Genomic DNA, 24,238 nt, shown 5'->3' with positions numbered 1-24,238 from the left:
GGCGCGCGCGCCAGCCGCTCGATAATGAGATGTAATTGCCTTATCGACGCCCTTGCTGCGTCCTTGCTTTCACTGATAACGCCGGCCTTATATAACAGATTAAGATCATCAACTAAATGTCAATATTCTGACACTTTTGCACCAGTTTTTGACAGGTTAGGAGAAATCGATCAAGCTGGTAGATTAAGTTCAGGGACTGAGCTTTCTTGGAATTGTTACTTAAGTTTCACAAAAAAAGTAATTACGAAGTACCTTCATTACGCTCGGTTTATGCTCCACATATTGATAATTACCAAACTTGTCTTTATTGCATTACCACATTGGCCCTTGCTGTGATATATAGTGTGGAAAGAATGAATGGTACCTGGAGGGAAAGTGCCTTAAAACCTTAAGTTAGCTCATTTTGCTCAAAGGAAACATTCTTTTATTTTTTTAAAGAAACTAAACTGCATTCAGGTTTTTTGAAATTCGCTTGTTTCACCCGGGAATTGAACCGACTAAAAATAAAAATAAATAAAGACTCGATATTTTATTCTACTATTTATTCGATACCGTTAATGTTAATGATAACATTTCTCCAAGAAACACACACTAATACACTCATCTGTCGTACAAAATATCCATAAAATCTAATATTTAGTATTCAAGAATATTTGAATGCAGTTTTGTTTATTTTCAAAAATAAAAGAATGTTTCCTGTAAGCAAAATGAGCTAACTTAAGGGTTTGAGGTACTTTCCCTCCAGGGCCCATTCATTCTTTCCTACTCCGTGATTCTTTCCACGAATTATTCTTTCCACACTGTATGTACAAGTACATATCTTCCAATACCTAATAAAGACAATTTGAAATCTAAATTATTATCTTGGCATTTTTGTACAGGGATATAAAGGGAGGACATGAGTGGCTGGCTGCAGTATGCACTCGACAGAGACGAATCTCTGAACGGAAGGAATCCTATGCCCAGCAGTGGTTCACGTCAGGTTATAAAAAAATATAATAGTAATTAATAACATCTCTACGTTGTACTGTTTTATTTTTCAATGAGATACAATAATCACGTTCTGCGTGTAAACGAACTTGAAATTAAATAATTTAGGTACAAGTGTCTTAGAAGATAGATAATAATTAGGTATTTTTTGTGACGCTAAAACCTTAAAATATAACTAGTGCATCGAAGTGATATGATTATAGTACAAAATAGTACTATTGAATTACAAACAACTATCTACTTTATAAGTATTTCATTGCTTTTAGAAATGCAAGTGATAATTGCATTTATGATGCGCTAATAGGCATCAAAAACTCTAATTTACTGTGTACCTGAACAATTTAACATTTTATATTTACGAGTATCTACAAATTCAGTAGATGTGATAGTACCTCACAGTATATTTACTTTAACCAGCATTTGAACTCGCACTAGAAGACAATTCATAGACGTATTTCTAGATACAGACCTACAGTTCAAGAAGAACTATATTGCGGAGAAAATATTTAAATCATCATCAGATAATTATTCAGACATGGTATCATAGAATAACAAGTGTACAAAATAAATATACTGCGAGTGAAGTTCATTTGTGATAACTTGAATGACTCTTAATTAAATAGTAGTGGCTGATTTAAAAGCTAACAATTATTTTAAAAGTACTATAACTCTACATTTTGCAGGGAAATAATTACAAGAGCGTAATATCTGCTGTGTAAGGTTCACCGTGTGATCTGCCTTCAACCTTCACTTTTATATACAATAACGGTGTAAATAACAATTTAACAAAATATTTTAAGGGATCTGCAATTCACGTATCTACTTAATAATATAACAATAATCTATGCATCATTCTATAGTGCCAATTTTTATATTAAGTTATCTATCCCTTTCTATAAACCGATTAGTAAACAATTTTGTCTATAATTACAAATGCTTTGGTAGGTTCTTGACTAAATGAGAAATACGATGTGACTCTGACCGAATAAATTCATCCTCTTTAGTTTAGTAATTACAAAATGATATCACTAAACTAGTAATTAAATTTTTACTTATGAGCGACGTGCAAACGAATACATCAAATAAAGTTATATATACTTTTTACACATTAACTTATACTTTACACATTATCAACAAACTACGTTCATATTAATATGTATATACTTAATCTATAAATCGGCTGTGGAAAAATATATACAGTTCATAAAGCTATTTAATTCAATCTTAAATCACAAGATTAAACTAGGAACAATTATTTTAGCGCGTAAAACGATTTAACTCTATGATAAAGAGAAGAACTCGGACGCTCTCACTGGCTAAGTATGTTGTCAGGGTCTCTATTGTTTCTCATAAAGTTTTAAGTCATAATGTATTGTTTGTCCGAATTTTCGTTAGTCATAATTTGGTTTTTCTCAGAAACGCGTAACGTTTCAGGATTGCCATAAAACAAACCTAACCTAACCTATCTACAGAATAACCTTGCGAAAATTATGAAATACGATACATTATAACTTTCAATACTTATGTCAAACAAAGGGATACCATGTTGTCATGATAATAAGTATTTTACTAACTACTCAAACGATATAAGTTTTCTAGTAAGTTGACGCAAAAGAAGAAATTTAATTAACCTTTTGACATACACTGTGTAACTAGTTTTGAATAGGTAACAAAAATAGATACAATTTCTTCTTTTACGAATACAAACAAGCTATTCTCTGAAACGACTTCAGTATTATTATTTTCCTAGCTTATTAATTAACTAATTCTAGCTAGCTAGCTTAATTCCAGGCATCATTACGAGAATTGTCTTAAAAATGAATTACTAATACAGCTTTTTGTCGTTTTCAGAGGTGTATAGAGAGACGTCAATAGCTACGTACTCGAACACCCGCTCGTCTCGACCCTCGCCTATGAGCTCGATTGGAACAGGGGCCATACAAGCAGTTCTCGAGGCTATTCGAACGGCTGAGGCCATAGCGGCGGCGGAGGCGGTAGCGGGTATGCCGGTGGCTATGTGGAAATGGCGAGCACGGAAGGACGGTGCGGCGCATGCGGCGCGTGAGGGGATGAAGCAGGTGGTGAACGCGCTCCCGGAGAGCATGTCACCTTGCCCATGAACGATCGGATGTCATCGAAGTACGCATCCTCGCGCTCCGTGTCTGCAGAGCTCGGGGAATCTCCACCCTCGGCTTCATGTTTCTTCAGGTGCCGGTCCAAATTCGTTTGCTGTCCGAAACATCTATCGCACAATGGACATCTGAACGGTCTCTCTTTGTTGTGTATGTTTCTCACATGTCGCTGTAGGTTTGATGAAATTGAGAAAGAACGCTCGCAGTACTTACATTTGTATGGCTGTTCCCCAGTGTGGGTACGAAGATGACGCGTCAGATTCGCGCTGCGTGGAAATACCTTCCCGCAAAACTTGCAAGCGTAGCGGTCGCGTAGCTTCCCAGACCCGGCGCTGAGTTCGCGAAATTTTGCATACGCGCTCGGTTGCCTATCGGGGCCATCCGTACCAAGGAGTGGGGATAAAAAATTAAACGGGCTCGGGACGTAGGGTGAAGAATTTAGAATAGAGTCAGATGCTGAATGAAAGGACGGAAATCGGGGGCGATACATGGCGTCGATGAGGCTGTTGTTGTGCTGAGTGTGTACGGGCATCGGAAATGCTAGTGGCGGTGATACCAGCTGCGGGGGCGTATCTTCACGTTTGGGCTCTACTCCCTCCACATCTATATCTGCGGTGTCGTTTTCGGGAGTTTTGCTATGGCGCTCCATAGGACTTTCAGCAGGAGAATATGATTTGACAGATGAGTTACGAAAGGACCGATCATCCATATCAACTTCGGAGTCTTTGTCGCTTTGCTTCCGGGAAACTGACAAATCCAGAGGCTGGTCGCCGTCGTCCTTCTTCACTTCGACTTCCGAATCAGAGTATTCTGAATTCTTTTCATCATCATTTGCATCATTTTTAGACAAGTCTGTTGGAAATGGAGAGCGAGACTTGTTTCCTTGAATGGTGTTGTTATTGAGCTTCAGTGAAAAATTGAATGGTGATTTCCGATGTTTCATATCATCTCTAGCAAAATTAAATGGATTCATAGGCGTTGACATGCTCAACACAGGTGATGGGCGTTGTTGGGTTGGGACTTCCTCGACTGAAGGAGGTGATTGTTTTACAGTTAATCCGTGCGCTTTATTCGGCGTGGTTCGATCAACGGTATCGCTTTCGCGCTTAATGGATTCATAATCCAAATCCTTATTCTTCTTCATTATATCATCAAGTGAATTTGAGCTATCCACACTTTTAACAGACATGCTTCGACCTTCCTGATGCTTCGATAACAAACTAGCGTTTGTTAGAGCAAAGTCATGTTCCATGGCAAGTCTTGCACCTTGAACATTGAAGAGCAGTGGGTTTAAGAACTCTGGAGGGCATGCAGCGGCGGCTGCCGCAGAGAATAGCCCAGGATACTGGGCAAAGGTGTTATATGGAAGTGGTAAAGTCGGTCCCCTGTACATAGGGAACGGATTAGGATTGCCTGGCGTGTTCATTCCGATATTGGGGAGGGATGGCATTTGGGGCAGTCCTTGCGGCATTTGTCCTCTCATTCCAACGTTGGCGGCGCTGGCAGTGTCACAGAATCTCTTGTGTTTAGTAAGAGAAGCGTACGAGTTGAAGGAGTTTCCACATTTCCCGCACTCAACTAGGGCCCTGCAGGCGACGTGCATCCGCTTGTGTCTGCACAAGTTGGAAAACTGTGTGTACGACTGAAACAAAACACAAATAATCGTTATAAAGAAGTTATAACATTTAAGTGTTACCTACATTTTAATTACCTAGATTGGTTGCATATTTCATTGACTAAGAAGAGAAAACAGTTTTATTTGTTTTGTTCGGAAAATTACGATCCTTTCGGGATATAAATTAATTCTGAGTGCTATTGTCTCAATAAAATAGTTATGTGGATAATAAAATTACAATAATAGAGGTATATTTTTGTAATTTACAGGCGTAATTAGTTCTGTTGATTTTAATGTAAGTTATTAAGTTTTTTATCTCCATGATGGTCCCGATAAAAGATCCGTTTAGAAGATGACCCAACCCCATTGATTTAATACTTTCATCCTTTTTTGCGGGATGATATTCCAGAGTAAGAAAAGGAAAGAGCGCAATTAAGTACATATATTGATATGGTTGGTCACCGGTATAGCTTCAATACATTAAAATGTATTTAGAGCCGCTTTGCATTCACTGGTATTAGGGTCGGTTGCACCAAACCGTCTGTCACCGTTTTACCGTTCGCTAAATTTTATTATATGGAAAGTTTCATAGTTCTATGCTGCTTGACGTTAATCAGTCTGTTAATTGTGGTTGGTGCAACTGGCCCTTATTCTATAAGCATATTTTTGGCTGTCGGTAGCCATGCGAGTAACATACTGGAGACTCACCTTAAAGCACACCTTGCACTGGAAGGGCTTGACGCTGGAGTGTATGTGCGTGTGCTGCTTGAGGCCGGAGGAGGTCGCGAAGGTCTTGCCGCACTCGGGGCAAGCGTGGCTGCGAGCGCCGACGTGCTGCGCGCGGATGTGGCGCTGGAGGTTGGAAGGATCGGTAAATACCTGAAATAACATCAGGTTTCGGAACGGGTGAAATTTCATACTCGATAAACTTCAATGGTGATAGTGCAATTCTACACAATGACACTAATTGAATTTATTTTTCCCTTATAATATTTGTGCTTCTGACTGTCAACATGAGTAATTGCGCTATCACCAAATGTGAAATGAATTATATCGATTAGAAATTGTGGTGGAACGACAGCGTAAAAATTAAGGAAAACTCTAAATTTATTGTCTTAGTCCGCATGTTGTTCCACGAATGTATTAAAATGAAAATATTTATAATCATCCCTACCGAAACCATAAGTTATTTCAAGTAAATTCATTACTAAACATATTTGAAAAAAGCATAATGATATCTTCCTTTTTCTGATATCGTAACTTTCTTCAGACAAGCATCATCACGTTTGAATGAATTTTGTTATTTGTTTATTGTTGATAATGGTTACGACTTTTGATGCCTTCAGTGTAGGGGTTAGTAGCCTTGCTTAATCTATATCAAGCAAACTTTCTGATATGTTTTCTAATACAAAATTTGACATACTTTTTAATACCTAAAATTATTTAAAAAAAAATATTGTTGGTCATGTGTGCTACGAACATGTGAGGAGAGTCTTTTCAAAAGGGCTTATTTCTCTAGGAACACCATACAAAGTCGTGAAGTCGTATGCGCCTATGGTCATACTGAAAGGGATATTTTCTGATCCATTCCATCTATTATAAAAACGCCCGATTGGCCCATTTACTTGCTGTAAAATTATGACTGATTGATCAAGCGCCAACTTTCAGGCCGCATTTTACAAGTTCTTATATAATAATAGCTCATTTTTTTCCTGCATATAATCATGATTACCGTGGTAAAAACTATTCTACGTCCTCTCCCAAGACTCAAATTATCTCTATACCAAATTTCATCAAAATCAGCGGTTAGCGTGAATAGGTGACGATCAGATATAGTTATACTTTCGCTTTTATAATATTAAGGGCCACTTGCACCATCCTATTACCCCGGGGGGTTAACCGGTTAAACCTGGAGTTACCATGGTTACCCACCAGTACAATTTGACACTGGGTTAACGGTTTAACAGGGATAGGGATAGGGCCCTGGGTTAGTGGGATGGCGCAAGTGGCGCTAAGAGCGGTAGTGGTTCAAAGTTCAAGTGGTACGCGTACCTTAGGGCAGTTCTCGCAGGGGTATTTCCTGATGTCGGTGTGCGCGAGCGCGCGGTGCCGCAGCAGCAACGGGCGGGAGCTGTACGCGCGGTTACACAGCTCGCAGTGGAACGCCGCCGCCGGCTGCGCGTGCGACTGGATCAAGTGACGGTCGAGACTGCAACGGAGGACATACTTTGATATAACAAATTTTATACGCATTTAAATGCCATAATAATTATTGTTAAATTATTAATGCATAATAATTATGTAACCATAAAAGTTTTTTGTTCGTCTAGTCTAGTTCAATCAATGTTTGAACAAGAAGCGAGTTTTAATACACTTTGATAGAAGTTAACCTACAATTTTCTAAAAATTATTCAGATTTATGCTGGTCTTAATTAAGGTTAAAATTAATATTAAATTAATAACTTACTAATCGGCCTGCAGACATTGCAAACTAACCCTTCCAATATGTACCTATATGTAATATTAGGTACTTAGTAATATTGCGTCCGAGCTCTCATTACAAGTTCAATATCTTGCTAGTACTTACATACAACGTCTGTATTAGAAAGTGAAAAGATTACGCTAACGAACTAGATTAAGTAAAACCGCCTTCTAGTAGACCAAGATATAAGTACAGGAAGAATACTAGTAAGCACAGGAAAAGACGAAACGATAACATCTATAAGCATCGGGATCGCCTACGCGGATAGCTTAGAACATATAATTCAATCTTGTTTTTGTCTAACTTTGTGAATGTTCCAATTCATTTTTGCTACAAAGAAAGATGATATACTGCGCTTTATGATAAGTATATAAAACATCTGCAATATTGGCTCACAGCTCTTTAAGAACCTACTTTGCAGAATACCACATTAAAATGACTATAGTTAGTACGCCGATTGTAAACTTAATCTTAACGTGGCATAAACAAAGATAATAAATCATTACTCTGTAGGGCACACTGAACAAAACCAAATGATTATTTTCCAACCAAGAGCTAAACGTTTAAGTCCTCGCCTCCATAAATTTTCTAGGTAGTTAACGAGTTTCCGACATCGTAAACCGAGGGTCAAGAAAATCCTGTTATTGCTGTCATGATTGGCTGTCATTTCATGAAAACCGTATATAATATTACAAAAATAGTCAAAGCGAGTCTAGCTTCTTGTAGTAACTGGTCCACCACACGCAACCCTCACTGCCTCCGGCTATTTCTAACGTAGCACCTGCTGCGCTATCTGAGTTACGAGCTCGGAGGCTAGCGGTGATTACATCGCCACGTTTGTTCTAAACTTTGCATAAATTTCTTTATTGGAGTGGAATGCTATGTTGTCCTATTGTGTATGATCGTAGTTGTCACGATGACATGATGCATTTTCACTCTCGAGGACGGCCGGACCGCCAGAGCGCCATATCATTTAATTAATCTCAGGAATAAAATCTGCCGTCAGTAATGTAACGTGATTGCGTAGTTCTATCAATATCTGCCCTGCTGTAATATTTTGTCTAAATATAAAATTTAGAACGAGTCAAAGCTTTAAGTTGTATTGGATTGCGACTCATATCCTACTATTTCCGCTAAGTATCTTCAAGATAGTAGCCAGCTGTAATAGAAGCCGTTTTAGCCTTGTAAGTGCCGCACGAGCCCGCGCCAGTACAACGCACCGCCCCAGGCTCCACTTGCAACATTCACCTATCTGCGCAGGCGATCTTCGGCGGCGTATTTTTTTATTATCATTACAAACGCACTGCTACATCTAAGTAAACGGTTCTAACAGAGATCGATTGTGTTCCTCTTAATAGCATATTACGTAATTGTGGGCAGTTACAATTGAAAGTGTGCCGTTTTTTCGGCACGTTTCAAGAGCGGAATGCAACAATTGATCTATTAGTGAGTACCATGTAGAGCCTCGATGACAAAAAGCTTATTAAGTTTTTAACAATGATTGTTCTGTAGAGAGTGAAACGTATAATTATTGGACACAGCAAGATTTAATGTTATGTATGAGACGAATGGTATGTATCAAATACATCAAAATTATTTGGTTTGTTTCTTTCCTCACATATGGGTGACACAAAAAACGATTGGGTTTCTGAAAATTGTTAATACTAAATAAAAACTTCATAGTGAATTGACGAAACTAAACTACGCATATGTTTACCCTCACAAAGAAAAGCTATTTAATAAAAAAAAAATAAAAAAAGAAACCCTACGCATTATGCCAAAAAAAACTATTTCATACCAAAAGTACCTTACATAATTTTGGAAAAGAGCTGATAGTTTTCAAACTGCGAGATCGATTTTTATCAAACATAGACATAAGTATAGTAAGAAACTCGCTTTAAAACAATCTTAATATAAATCGGTCCATCCGCTTGGGATCTACGATGCCACATTGACACACAGACAGACATTGGCGTCCAACATATACTTAATACCCCTCTTTTATGCGTCGGGGGTTAAAAAAAACCGGCCAAGTGCGAGTCGGACTCGCGCACGAAGGGTCGCACCATTACGCGAAAAAAACACGTTTGTTGTATGGGAGCCCCAATTAAATATTTATTTTATTCTGTTTTTAGTATTTGTTGTTATAGCGGCAACAGAAATACATCATCTGTGAAAATTTCAACTGTCTAGCTATCACGGTTCATGAGATTCAGCCTGGTGACAGACGGACAGACAGACAGACAGCGGAGTCTTAGTAGTAGCTAGGGTCCCGTTTTTACCCTTTGGGTACGGAACCCTAAAAAGATGTCATATCCGTCTAAGGTTTTAAACCAAATTGCAAATTAGGTTCAAACAGACCGTAGGACGCCAATTTTGTGATCATAGGGGCAATCTACATGTTCACGAATTGATAACATCCAATGAACAACTTTCATTCGGAGCCGATCCATTAAGCTCCACCCACACGAGCCACTGATACCTGAAGCGACTTTAAAATGCTGCAGCGCGTTGGAAAACTAGCCACGACAGAACAGAAAGGGTTTCTACTGTGACCGCTTAATGCACAATTTTAGGTTAATTAACCTAAAGTGACTATACGGTATGTCCATAACTCATAAAACTGGTCTGAAATTTAAATTAATTATCTGTGATAAATAATGGTCAGTAGTTTTATCTTTTTATGTATCCTGTTTAAGTTTATCCTGAAAATAAATGATTATTTAATTTAATTTAATTTAAGTTGATGTTGCATTTGCTGTTATTTTATAACAAAGAAAGAAAAAACTTTTGTGCTTATAAATATAATTATGTGCATGTGGAAGTGATCAGTAATAAGAAATTTAAGCTACACAAAAACATGTGAGTAAAATGAAATTAGGCATTTACTAAGAATAAACTTAGAATTAAATTTACTAGTTTAGTGCTGAAACTAAATATATATTTGGAAGTGTAACATTTAGTTAGCAACATTTTAGCGGCGCAGTAGACTAATGATGTACCGACGATCGTGCTTACATTTTAATAATCGATTGTAGATCCAAAGCGCTAACAATCGATTGAGAAATTCCTTGGCTCAGTCCCCGATGGCTTACGAGATAACACCAATATTACCAATGTGTTTCTATTTGTCTATGCAATACATGAATCCACTGTAATATATGAGTTGAGACGCGAGAATTCTTAAGTAATATTTAATTATTCATTACGCGTTATTTTATTTTGTTTTTTAAATCGGTATCCCGCTAGCACTTTCGAAGTATCATCAAATACATTCCCTTTCCGATAGTCCAATCATTGCACAAAAGAGAGCCAATCAGAGCCGAATAATACGTAATTTCGGTTCTACTGCGCAAGCGCTACCATAGATCAGATATCGATTCAAGGTGTGACAGGTCTGATGATTCCAATTGTGACGGTCGTGATGAAAGCAAGAGTGGAAGAGAGATCCGATAAGAGATAACAATGGGATGGCGCAAGGCGATGTATCACGTTCCAATGGGTATTAGGGACATACGTGACATTATAATTTTACGCCTACTGATGCATTATGACCAGAACATTTAACTAAGATAGCACCGATATTAGCATTAGCGTGTCAAATCAGGTTAAGCTAACGTAATAAAGGTAATGGAATAATGTTAGACGGAGAAGCGGCCAGACGGACAATTCCACATCAGTTTTTCACATCTATTGACATTGCAAATCTTATAACAAGCGTAAAATGGACAGTTTGTGTTCATGACTAAATGACATTATTTATTTGGCCTTGTTTTGACACTTCAATTTTCATAGAAGTGGCCATATGGTTAGTAACTTTGTCACACATTTTCACTAAAACTAGTGAAACGAAACCTCGGTAAATAAAGGTAACAAAATAAATTAGACCCGATTTTAAATGTGATTTAAAACTATTGAAATTTGCGTCCCAAATATAAATAATAAAGAGTATACATACAGTCCTATAGGTGTACTAGGGTATAATTAAAACGAGGGCATGATAGAATAATAATCGATCTCCCGATGTCCTAGAATTGGTGGAATCGTTAAAAACAATAGTGATGGCGCGATAAGCGAGGATACGTTAAAACGGTGCATGTCTATAATCTCTCCTGCATTATTGATGAGCTCGACGCCGCTCCAATAGAAAATGATGACACACGCCATTATGGGCTACCGACGCTTGTCATACAGATAATAAATTCATGATAAATTTTCTATTCGTGATGAGATGCTTAGTTTATTGTCGATTAGATTTTATCGTCGTAAAGCATTTGGTTTGTGACATTTACTATATATGTACCCTTATAATTTTATTGCGTTTGATAAAACCAATCGAGTTCAGGCATTGTTATGTTTTAAATAATTACTCTTCTTATGAAATCCCGCCGTAAGATACTTAACGGAATCTACTTGTTCAAAAAAACAGTCCACGCATTCATGAGTATTTCTATAAAACAATATCCATTAAACAGCTTAAAAGAGAAATACAACATATGTTGTACAACTTTTGAGTAGCGGTTTTATTGCAAATAGAATTGAAAGTAGAATAAAAAAAATCTACCTTGAGTACAGTACTATTTCGACCCTAAGTTTTGAGTTATTTTGGACGATAGGTGAAAAAATAAGTTAGCTCGGTAACACCATAGCAGATGTGAGCGGCGTCGCGTGCCCCCGCTGCTCGAAACAAATCATCGACGCGCGCCTTATCGAACGGGCACATCTCTAGCGCTAAATAAATCGTTAGTGGACCTTCGAATATTTATGGCAAGAGGTTAATGGCATGGTTCTGAAGACGTTTGCAATAGATCGACTCCTGGACTAGATATTCCACCCCTCCAAAGAATTACTAAGATCAATATCTATGTATGATATCAACCAAGTAAGAATAGATACTTACGCGTCAATGTTAGGGAACGGTGCGTCACAGAAGGAGCAGCGTGGTTCGGTGTCCTCTCGCTCTTCGTCTTCGTTCAGTGGCAAGGACACGCCTGGCGAGTTAACGCTGGACGTTTGTCGACCTGAAACCAATCATACCACAATTAATCTGAAAAAAATAGGCCGTGACAAACGGACAGACAGACAGACGCACGAGTGATCCTATAAGGGTTCCGTTTTTTTTTCCTTTTGAGGTATGAAACCCTAAAAAACGGCTCGATTGGAAAATCGTTATTTCCTAATACGCCAAAACCGTCATGAAAGTCCTGCCTTAATAAAAACCAGGCTACTGAAAGTAGAACATTGATAGGCAAACTATATGGTCATGATCCAGCATGTAAATCAATAGAAAGGCAGCAATTAAAGTGGAAACTTTCGTAACAGGACGCATAAGTCTTTGTCGATGGGCCGATGTGCATATTGACACGAATTAATTTGTTATTTATTGAGTGTTCCGACTAGAAAGGTTAGCCGTACCCTGTTATTGTAATAATTGTAGCCGGTTGTTTGTTTTACAACTGCTATAAAGATGAGTTAGCGGTTAGGATGCTATGTTTATATTTGTGCACTTTTCACTTATCCTCATCTTCATGAATTGGGTACAAGAAAGATAAAGCTTGGGATATATATTAAGAAGCTATTCTACGCATTCGATATATTTAAAATTTGGAAAAAAATACTTTGTAACAGATACCGAGGTGATCCCACAAAAATATTCTGTCTATCTATCTGGAACAATACATATGTATCTATTACTGTCTAATTTTCTAAATAAAATACAAGCATTATTACAATCTTCAAGTTTGAAAGTAGGCATAGGTTAGCTATTGAATCACGGAGAGACGCCACATACACAACCACAGTCATAGCTATGTATGTATTATTCCACGCCGATTGACACCATAAACAAAACAGCATACAATCAATGCAAACATTGTCATCACATCACAATGCGAAATTTAGCACCCCCGGCATCACGAAGCTTGTCGGAAGTAAGTATTTTACATTGACACATGCAGAATTAATTCGCCTCACGACGAGCGCAGCCACGCCCCGAGCATTGTCTAATCTAACGAGTCCATACCTCAGCCAGATAAGGTGATATCATCGTTTTTTTACCCATCGAAATTGCGATTGTTAGAACACTTAGAACTCGGGCACTTAAAATGTCGCTAAGCGTGCTCTACCTCTTGCGGTGCAGGAGATTGTAAGCAAGATTTAGTACACGTAAAGAGTTAGACAGTTTAAAGGATTTATTACTTTTGTTTGAGCTCTGTAAGGGTTGGATTAATATCATTCTGGTTAATTATTTTCAATTATGATTAAACGGGAGATTGTTATTTGAGTGACGCCGATGCCCTTTGTTATAAGGTAGCGATTAATTTCTTTAAATGCCGATTTGAAGTAAAGGATATAATTACTTAAACCTATTAATTGTTACTCGACTGACAAGTAATTAAATTATAATATAAATCACTGCAAATAAATGGCTACTATTAAAGTAAATATCGATGTTGAAAAGATATGAAATAAACGTACCTGTTAAATTAAAATTTGAAGAATGAATATAGTAGTCGCGTGATTCACAAGGATGATACAAGAGACCATCAGAGGTCAACCGGACTGTCTGATGTCAACAAAGCACTGAAGTGTTTGTTACAAATTATCAGGGGGTTGGCCACCCCCACCCCCACCCCGACCCCACCTGTGGGGTAATATGCTCACTTGACCCGACATTTGCACCGGGGGTTAAAAAATCATCTGAGCGTGCAATAACGGCTTTTGGTAATTAAATGTGCAATTGATTTAATACGCTGATTTGATTTTAGTGTTAAACGTTAAACGTAGGAGCGTATTAAAATATATTTAAATAGGTAATTATAGGTATGGAGTGCAAGAGGATATTGTTTTAATTATTGAACTTGTTCTGTTTTACGATTCAAGATAATGTTTCAATCAATCACAAGATTGAATCATAAAAATTATTATTTATACGAGTAGCATAGTTTATTATTTTATGTATTAAACATAAAATTAATAGATCAATCTTCCTCGCGTTGTCCCGGCATTTTGCCACGGCTCATGGAAGCCCGGGGTCCGCTTGGCAACTAATCCCAGGAATTGGCGTGGGCCCTGGTTTTTACGAAAGCGACTGCCATCTTCTGCCACTTCCAACCCTAAACTAGGCCTTATTGGGATTAGTCCGGTTTCCTCACGATGTTTTTCCTTCACCGAAAAGCGACTGGTAAATATCAAATGATAATTCGTAAGTACATAAGTTCCGAAAAACATTGGTACAAACAGCAACACTCCTAACTGTACATTGGTGGACCTTATTACGAAATGCGTCCCACCGATGTACAGTTAACAGTGTGGGCGATGGTACGAGCCGGGGTTTGGACCCAGGGCCCGCGACCTCCGGATTGCAAGTTGGACGCTCTTACCTTAGATAAATAAACAAAATCAGACTTGGTCATTCTGTACAGCACCATAGAAATAAAATGTTAGTATGATTGGTTGAACTAATGGTATTATTTGCCGAATGGTCGTGAAGTAGTTATTATGTTTATTTGTTTATGTTTTGTTCTGCTTGTCTAGACTCCACATAATTGTGATTTTAGCAACAGATGTTCCGTCTACTACGCATACGAGCCGTAATAGTAGACGGAAGCTGCTCCAATAGCACGGACATTAACGCTGGCGTTCCGCAAGGTTCTATGCTATCCCCAACGCTGTTTTTGCTGCACTTCAATGACATGTTATCTATCGACGACATTCATTGCTATGCAGACGACAGTACTGGGGATGCCTATTACGCAGGCCGTGCCAACATTCCTCGTTCCGTGGTGCTGGAAATTCGTGAAAAGCTTATGTCGGATATTGAGAGCACTCTATCCAGAGTTTCGGTGTGGGGCCGGGACACAAGTTTGCGCGTTTACCGCTAAGAAAACCCCATTTACTGAGGTCCCACAGTTAGAAGGTACAGCCCTTACCATGTCAGGGAGTAATGGGATCCTGGGTGTCGACATTTCCAGTGACGTCCAATTCCGTAGCCACCTGGAAGGGAAGGCTGCACTGGCATCCAAAAAACTCGATGTGCTCAATAAAGCGAGGCGATACTTTACTCCGGGGCAAAAACTGCTGCTATATAAATCGCAAGTCAGACCCCATATGGAGTACTGCTGTCACCTTTGGGCAGGAGCACCTGGATGCCAGCTTGGACCCTTCGACTTAGTCCAAAGGCGCGCTGTACAAATCGTCGACGATCCCAAACTCACAAGCGGTATTGAACCTTTAAGTCTAAGGAGAGACTTCGCCTCCTTGTGTGTGTTCTACCGCTTGTAGAATGGGCTGTGCTCTGAAGAATTGTTTGACATGATGCCAACGGTCGCTTTCTATCACCGCACCGCTCGCCGTCGGCAGGGTGTTCATCCTCACGCCCTAGAACCTAAATGGTCGCGTACTGTGCAGTTTAAGAGAAATTTCCTCCCGCAAGACGCTTCGGCTGGAATGAGCTCCCTGCCGAGGTTTTCCCGAGGGGCTACAGTATGGGGTTCTTCAAAAAAGGAGTGTACAGGTTTTTAAAGGCTCGGCAACGCGCATGTAATATGGTGTTGCAGGCGTCCATAGGCTATGGTAACGGCTTAGCATCAGGCGGGCCGTATGCTTGATTGCCACAAAAAAAAACAGATATTGGACTTTTTTTTAAACACTTTCAAATAAAGTACAGTAATGCTGAGGGTTATTCTCCGCGTTAGTATGTCTGCCGGTGCCGAGCAGACACGCACATCATTTAATAGTCGATGGTTGATAGATTCTGGAGCTTTTATCAATCAACGCGAGGTGACGGCACGCTTCACTGTAATTGTTTGTTGACGATGCGCGATGCGCCGACGATAACTGATGTTAATAGCGCTAGGCACAACACAACATGCTGTCCTCAGTATTTATACTGTATAATGCGAAATTGAGGGAATCAATGTTATATACAGGTAGTTGACGTCAAAGATATGTTTACATTTTTCGCCTTATGTATATAACAAAGTTGTAAGGTGTAAAAGTGTAAAAAATAGTAAAAATATGTTTAAAGTTGACTGTATGTATAGGCCCGAATAATGATCTATCTTTTTCATACAGATCCATAATTAGGTACAGCACAAGTTAATTTTTAGCAGTAAGAAGTATGACAGAGTGGATTTTTTTAAACAGAGAATAACTGCAAATTTTTGGCTAGGGAATATACATGTACAAATGTGCCCATTAGATTTTATAAGTCATATTTGTACTAACAAAGAAATAATGAAATTGAGATTTATCTGACAGAGGCGTCTGGCAGGCAAGCCTATGACTTTATCTATCCTTAGCTTTTAATATAGGTAGGTGATTACAATTAGGTATGTGCTTTTTATTGCTCAATCAACTGGTCTGGTATGCATCCTGGTGCCACCTTCACATGCGGTTCCATTTTTTTACGCTAAACAATTAATTTACCTACGACATATGTTTTACTTCCATATTCTTATCTTATTCCCCACCGCGGTGTTTTATGGGAAACGTAACGATTATTTTTGCGTAGGGCGCAGGCGTTAAGTTTTCCCACGACGGCACAGATGGCGCGGCGCGCGCGCACCGTGACGGTGACTTACCGATCTTTGGACATTATAATAATGATGCCGACAAACTGCCCTACACCTGTTGTTTCTCGCGGTGATAAGGGAAATATCATCAAGTTTATTCCGTATGTTGCGTTCCCTCTGAGGTTTAGTAGTGGCGTTGTATTACGTTGCTGTGTAATGGTGCTTTTTGGTCAGCAAGTAAGTAAGTAAGTAAGTAAGCAAATATTCTTTATTGTGCACCATAAAGTTAAAAAAAATACACAGAAAGCGAAATACAAGCTTAAGACAAGATGAAGTAACAAAGAGCGGGAATGCTACATGTATGTATGTGGGTACTACCGACGACACCGACGTTAAAACAGTCATTTGTTCCTACCTAATTATATTATTTAAATTAAATTCTCGCTTTAATTGCAAAGTAAGGTCATGAGGTAGCGGTAGTGTGAATTGATCTCAATATAATATCTTATTATGTAAAGCAATAAGAACACATTTTATAATTATATTATCGATATTTTAAAGCGTAGAAAACAAAGTGACACCTAAAGTTGCAAGGCCACAGCGACGCGGTTTGCCGACCACGTACGCATAAAAAATAGATTTACTTTTTCCACTTCGTTATGTGAATGAAAGCTTGAACTGAAATAGTTTTCTTATTTACATTGTACGTATTATACCTGTCTTTCAATTTTAAAATCTAGTCTATAAAACATTTCAGAGCCCATATAAGTTCGCAACTGGTTACCATCATAAATTCGTAACAAGATCCCATTACCATTTCGCGGAACTTATAAAGTCGGTATTAAAATCTCCTTCACATTGTCCTAAGCCTATTGGTAGTATGGGTTGGCTAGTATGTTAGGACATTGGACCAATCGATTCTGGGGTAAACAATATTGATGCGATCTCAATAGCTGCATATGCCACACATGAACATCCTATAGCGATATTTCTATCAAGACTCGAGTCACTTCCTAGTTGGAACAGGCCTATCATCGCTCGCGGCATGTGGATGCCATAGTACAAGGGATATCGGTATGAATAATATACTAAACTTATACAGAAAACAGTCTTTACTGGTACATGAATTGTTGTAAAGCTGCATTAAACATTTTAAGAGATTTTTTTTTAAACAATGTTCAAGAAAATATCTTGTTGACTTGTTTTGTTTTAACACGATGCGTAGACTAGATAATGATAATTTAATCATGGAAAAGCTAAAATGTTCATATTATTTGGGCCAAAAACCATATAATATCGAAAATACTGTTGTTGCTTTCGTTTCGAGTTCCTTGGTTTGTATTGCAACCTTCTAGTTATCTTACATAAAGAAAACCGTTCTGATAATTGACGAAACTAGATCAAATTCAGTAATTAATTGACCAAAGCGTTAGCGAAGGTCTCCTTTTCAGCTTGGGCAAAAATGCTTTCTTATGTCCGGATGTTCTCCTCTACGCAATCTCAACCGATTCTTACGAAATTTAGTGAGGGGGTTCGATGATTAAGTAGAATTTGTTTGTCGATTCAGTTTCTGGTTTTTTTTTTTTTCAAAATGGCGAAACAATGGGTCTTTGCGAGGTCTACACCTCATAGAGCCACTAGTCATTAAGTATATGTATTTGCTATTTGTTGTTAAAGAAAATTAACAAAAATCTACCTAGGTACTCGTAGTCTCACAGTGAGCTTAGTAAAACTAGAGAGATCTAGCATATTATTTTTAAAATGAACACAAGCTACGTAAGGTGCGTCGAGGTCCCAAAGCCGCCGGCGCCGGCGCGGACCTATTGCCATTGTCGGCCAGGATGTGTGAGATGCGATGCAGGTCACACTTTATCTGGGACCGTTGCGAGCTAGCCCGTAGGCGGCACAACACATTCCTGGTTTCGACAAGCTACAAGGCTTTCTATTAACACACATTTAATAGAAAGCCTCGAGTTCAAGGACAGGCATGAGTGACAATGGATAAATCATAACACCCCGGCCTATATCTAGCGTAAAGTTAATTAGGTCAATGTGTGAATCAAGTACAACAGAAAAAAATTCCAATGGCCGTTTCAGAACAGATCCACTATGAGATAACAGTCACGATCAAGATTAATCGCAAAATATAAATTATTTAATTTCGCGTAACATCAAGATAGGTGCGAGCTAATCTGGTGACAAAAAACGACAAATGCAACGCCAGATTTAACCCTTTACTGGGGGCGGAGATATTAAATTGAAATATTTCTATTTTATTGTCGGTAATATTTATTTGATTGTTAAATAAACACGCGGTGTGGGACGGCGACTGTGAGCGGTAATGGGGGAACTCCATTGTTGTTGCTTAATTTTTTGATTAATCATCGTGTGTCGTGGGGAATAGTGCTATCCTGGGACGTGTTAATCTCGTGTTATTTCAGTTTTTACGTTATTCGGTTTGTGGTAATATTGTGTATACGTATAGTGCAAATTTAAGCTAGAAGCACTTCTACTGAAATATTTTTTGTCCATTATAAGTAGGTACTTAGGTTGTTAGAAACAAGAAAATACTGCTTTTCCATGAATTTAAGTTCAAGTATAAATTCGCTGTTTAATTTTATTACGTAATTTTTTCGAACATACTCGTCAATGCGTCTAGAAAGTGCATTTACATAACATAATTAATCCAGCAAAATATTATTTCTAAAAATCGGGCACACATCGCGATAACGCTTGGTACAATAGTGCGTGTGCCGACCGCCGACAATGCAACGTCATCAATTTTAATCTTCATACAATTGCGCGATGACAAATGTCAGTGGCTCATTCATTACGGCCGATTGCGTACGCACGGCTAATAAAGGGTTGAAATTATTATTGTTAAACAGATTATTTTATGTACATTAGTATTAGGTGCTGGTATAATAGATATGTGTATTTGTAGTAAGTAACAAATACCTAATTACCTACTTAAGCTAAATTAGCTAGAAGTAGAAATACTAAATTCGCACAAATACCGAAAAAAAAACTGCGGTATGTAGTAGGATGTGGCATGTCAGGTGTCTAGGAGGCTTACAAACAGACAGAGTTGTTTTAAACTAAATATGTACAAGCCAAAAGTTCCTGGCACTTACATCTACAATTTTATAAATATTTATGGGACAATCTTACACAAGTCGATCTAGTCCCACAGTATGGCTTGTGTTGTGTGGCTATATACAGATAAATACTTAAATATAATTATAGAAGACATACATAACTCAAGAACAAATATCGGTGATAAACACATAAATAAATGCCCTAACCAGATTCGAACCCGGAAACTCCTGCTATATATGCAGGGTAATACCGGCTGTGCTACGAGGCCGTTAAAAAAAACAAATTGTAAACCCTCTAGATATATTATATATTTACTTATTTTCTCTGCCATATGAGATTCTATGTCCTGCATAAACTGAAGAATTTAAACTAGCAAAAGTTAAACGTTCCTATTTAAAGCCCAACTATTATAGCAAATCGTCAGTAGATTTTGGATTTTATCCATATTTCAAGAGAAGCTGAATTACTATTATAAGAGTCATGCTCAAAATTAATTATTCCATTGGGGAGCTTGACAATTCCAAGCGATAGATAAAATTCGGAGACCGACGATCCATCATCATTGCGCGAACGTTATAGAGGCACGCTCACCTTGCGCGCACGCGCCGGTTCGCATTAATCCTTTCGCAAAATCGGACTTATCTCGAAATTAATAAATTCAATAGAAGTCTCTCATGCGATAAAGACCCCATCCATCATGTCTTGCGCAACCCCAGCCTATGACAAATGGAATGGAACTGCAAATCGATCCTAATTAGGGATATTTAAGAGTCATTGTGGTAGAATTGGAGTGTCATGCAGCTGATACTGGGCATATGTGGGCGGATTTGGTCCATTTGTTTTGCTTGATGATGATTGTTTATTTGTACCCTTCTATTGAGTACACTAATGTTCCGAAGCAACACATGAGCGTTTTAATTTATTATTGTTAGGCCAAAATTGCTTAGCTTATTTTGAAAATCAAGTTGATGTTTCCTCGAGGACATACTCATATTAATCCAACCAGGCTAGGCACTTATGGGTACTACATTTTTACAGCAGTGGTAAAAATAATACTAGCGCTGGACAGTAATGTCATATTAGATCGTTACAGTTATTACGGTAGGGGTGATATTAGTCGGAGCATAAATCACGCACAGGCCGGCTGCGCGAGCGCCGGAAGCGCTGAAGACCCGACCTCTATATGGAGGTAGATACAATGGAATAGCCAAAGCAATAACTACGTCATTGCTATCGCTGATAATTGATAAAATCTTAGTGCCCTCAAATCACCTTAATTATTTCATGGGCATTTCCTAATTAACTATGTAGGGTGTAGCTGATGAGAATCGAAGTGTAGCCACTGTAATGGCCTAAATCTTTACTCAGACCTGATATATCAGCCATACAAAACTGACAGTCTTAAACTAATAATATCAGCGTAACCTTTATTTAGTTAAGTATAGGTAAGCATTTATAGTAAACGAAAGCAATATATATTCTATGCGTTACGGAGAGTTTGGCTACAAACCTAAAATTTTTACGATGATTGATATTATTCGCTCTTTTAATAGCCCCCAGTATTATATAATTTATAAGTTTTCATATGTTTTTCTTCCAGATTGCCACATCCAGCAAGTCGCATGCCGTACCTAGCACACACGCATCGCCGTAACGCGTGTTCGCATAGGGCGGCGGCGTCGCGTTCGTCGCGATTTATCTAAATTAAACATCGCATGCGCGTGCCGTGTCCCGTGTCCCTGCCCTGTGATTTTGTTTATGAATACAGCGTGTACTCGATTAAACGAGGCTTTTGGTTCTGAAACGGCCTACAGAAAATTATGAGTGTTTCCAGTTTTATTTCAAGGTCCGTGGTAACTATTTAATTGATTGAAAATAGGACACATACTCGTATATAACGGAAATAGCACCTTTATGAAACGGTTCGTTCATAAATAAACGTAAGTTTGTACGCGATTAAGCCCCGTATTAGTTTTAAATTATGGGTTCGTTCAAAGTTGAGATTTGATATCGCGTGAAACGCCAAGGGGCACATCCTTTTTTGTTAAGATGAAATGTTTAAAACATTGCCTGTAATACATTTTTGAATATAAAACTTAGGTCGAATTTTCTTCCATTTCCCTAAATTATTTTTCACAGACTACATGTGGAGCTGCTGAAATTATCTAGCTGGAAATATGTTTTCATCTACTTTAAGATAAGTCACAAGTAAAACACAAGTTTTCTAAAAGTATGACTATTCCCAGAGTGGTACTGTGCAATGGCAGTGTAAAATAAGATCGACCTATATAGTAAAGTATGCCCACACACGGGTCACACGTTTGACTCGGCAGGTGACTCCAATTACCGCGGGCCGCTCGAGCGTGAAGCGTGATTCAACGACAACGCACCCGCACAACTTACAACCTACCCGCTTCAGGGGCAACTTCAGCGACACATACCTATTTACTTTCTAGTTTACGTTTTCCTGTACTTTTTATGAGAAAGCTTCCGATAGTTTCGATAAATGTGAAGTTCTCAACAAAGTAAGGTCAGATTCCTGTTTAATTCCAGCTACTGGTAAGATGCTGTTGGAAATCTTGGTAATTGATATGTGTCGTTATCGTAAGGCTAATATTGTTCACGTGATCCTTTTGGCTTAGGCTAGTAGAGTAGGCCACTTCACCTGATAGTATTAAGTACTTAGATTTAGTTATACAGTGTGGGAAAAATTAATGGGCCCTGGAAGTCAAGTAGTTACGCTACTTGACGCTAGATGTAGACTACGAGTCTTTTTGGTAACAAAACCGATGTATGAAGTGAGCACTCTATGTCTTCTTAATTCTCTTTGGTATTGGTACAGTGTACTTACCAGCAGCTGCTTGTACATCTTGTAGCGGTAGAGGAGTCCGGGGGCCGAGGAGGAGCTCTTGTCCGGACACGATGTCTCGCGTCACCTTGTACCAAACCTGGAATATGGAGGTCGTTTGTTACGGATTGAATACGTAGTGTTTCTGAAGAATTCCATAAAAGTGATGCATACGAACGCTACTGTTTTATAACTTTTTTGATTACTAGAACGTCGATTTTAGGCCCAATCATAGTCCGTGGCTTTGCTTAGAAAATGATTATTCCAAACAAAAATTTTGACTTCATAGCACAGTCGGATAAATAAATAAAAAACTCCGTGGTTGAATGTTCTGCCTAATAACAACTAATTCACACTGTTGTAGTGTTTTGATAAAATTGACGTTATTTAGACATTGTAAAGTTATATGTTATAAATATACCCGCCGAACATAGAAAATATCCCTTTTTTTTAATTAAAACTCCTGATTAAAATAAAAACGTTAAAACTCGTAATATCAAATGAAAATCTCAAAACCTTGACAGGGGTGAAATATCAAATAGCTTTTAACCTCCCAAAGTGGCACAATACGTGGATCTAATCACCGCATCTGTTGCGCAATTCACAACCATCCGCGACTCACCACATCGACTTTACAAACCCTATCCTGCTCTTTAAGCCAACAAATGAAAAGGATAGCATCATTAATTTCACGTTAAATATGACGCAAAACGCGACGGTGCGGTAGGGACGTTTGCTCCCCTTCGATTGACCGGAAGCGGGACACAGTTGTTCAGGCGAACACCGATTTTCTGCCACCGGAAGTACCCAACGTTCTACATTCAAATTTGATTGGGGTAGTGACATAAAAGACGCAATAATGAGGGCTGCCGTGATAACGATTCGGCGAATAGTTCGTTGGGCTTTTCGATTGTGATTTAATTTGATATACGAGGTCATTATGTATGTTTTTATTATAATTATTTTGTCTTTTTTTTATGAAAGCCGAATTGTTTACTGGACTTAAAAAGCAGATTGGATAAAAATAAGCTACCTAAATTACTAACTCCACGCAGACGAAATCGCAGGCAAAAGCTAGTATTCTATAACAATCATATAAACATTAAATCATTTTACATTTTATTTTAAATTATTTTCATTTTTGTGTAAAACAAGTGAGTCTAAACCGTAAAATGATTTAATATTAGTATGTCTCACAACAGTTTAAATTCGATTAATCATATAAACGATCATACTTGGCCAGCCAGCAGTAAATGCTGGACGTTGACGTCCTGCGGGTAGTTGGTGGAGCGCACCAGCTTCAGCCAGTTGGACTTCTCCGCGCTGCCGTCCAGCCAGCCGCGGACGCCGTTCTTGCCGAGGACCTGTACAAGACACTCGTTAGGTTAATGATGGTAAACGCATTACTTTAGAACTAAGAGGTTACCTACATTGCCCATTCTTAAAAATATATTATGTATTACATGAGCAGGATCTCCTGCCACAGGTATTGTATACCTACTAGGAGATCTTTACCATTGTAAAATAACCTGTATGTTTTAAAAGAAATAAACATTT

General features: G+C 38.4%; 1 protein-coding gene across 4 annotated transcripts in view; it reads right to left on the bottom strand.

Annotated features, from left to right (window-relative positions):
* Nucleotides 1-2,781: 2,781 nt before the first annotated feature.
* Nucleotides 2,782-24,238, bottom strand: part of LOC134746636 (histone-lysine N-methyltransferase MECOM-like) — a 134,791-nt gene continuing 113,334 nt past the window's right edge. For 3 of the 4 annotated variants that reach the window (XM_063681086.1, XM_063681089.1, XM_063681088.1), the window contains 6 exons: nucleotides 23,917-24,045; nucleotides 22,685-22,781; nucleotides 12,120-12,240; nucleotides 6,790-6,946; nucleotides 5,446-5,616; nucleotides 2,782-4,764 (listed from right to left, as the gene is read on the bottom strand). In XM_063681086.1, coding sequence (XP_063537156.1) covers nucleotides 3,004-4,764; nucleotides 5,446-5,616; nucleotides 6,790-6,946; nucleotides 12,120-12,240; nucleotides 22,685-22,781; nucleotides 23,917-24,045 — 2,436 coding nt within the window. In that variant the 3' untranslated portion in view covers nucleotides 2,782-3,003. The remainder of the gene's footprint in view (nucleotides 4,765-5,445; nucleotides 5,617-6,789; nucleotides 6,947-12,119; nucleotides 12,241-22,684; nucleotides 22,782-23,916; nucleotides 24,046-24,238) is intronic. The other variant, XM_063681087.1, reaches the window with a different exon arrangement.

Source organism: Cydia strobilella, chromosome 13 (assembly GCF_947568885.1).
Source record: "Cydia strobilella chromosome 13, ilCydStro3.1, whole genome shotgun sequence".
In the NCBI taxonomy this organism is placed as follows: domain Eukaryota; kingdom Metazoa; phylum Arthropoda; class Insecta; order Lepidoptera; family Tortricidae; genus Cydia; species Cydia strobilella.
The sequence above is the reverse complement of the archived record's forward strand: the minus strand, read 5'-3'. Positions and strand labels throughout refer to the sequence as shown.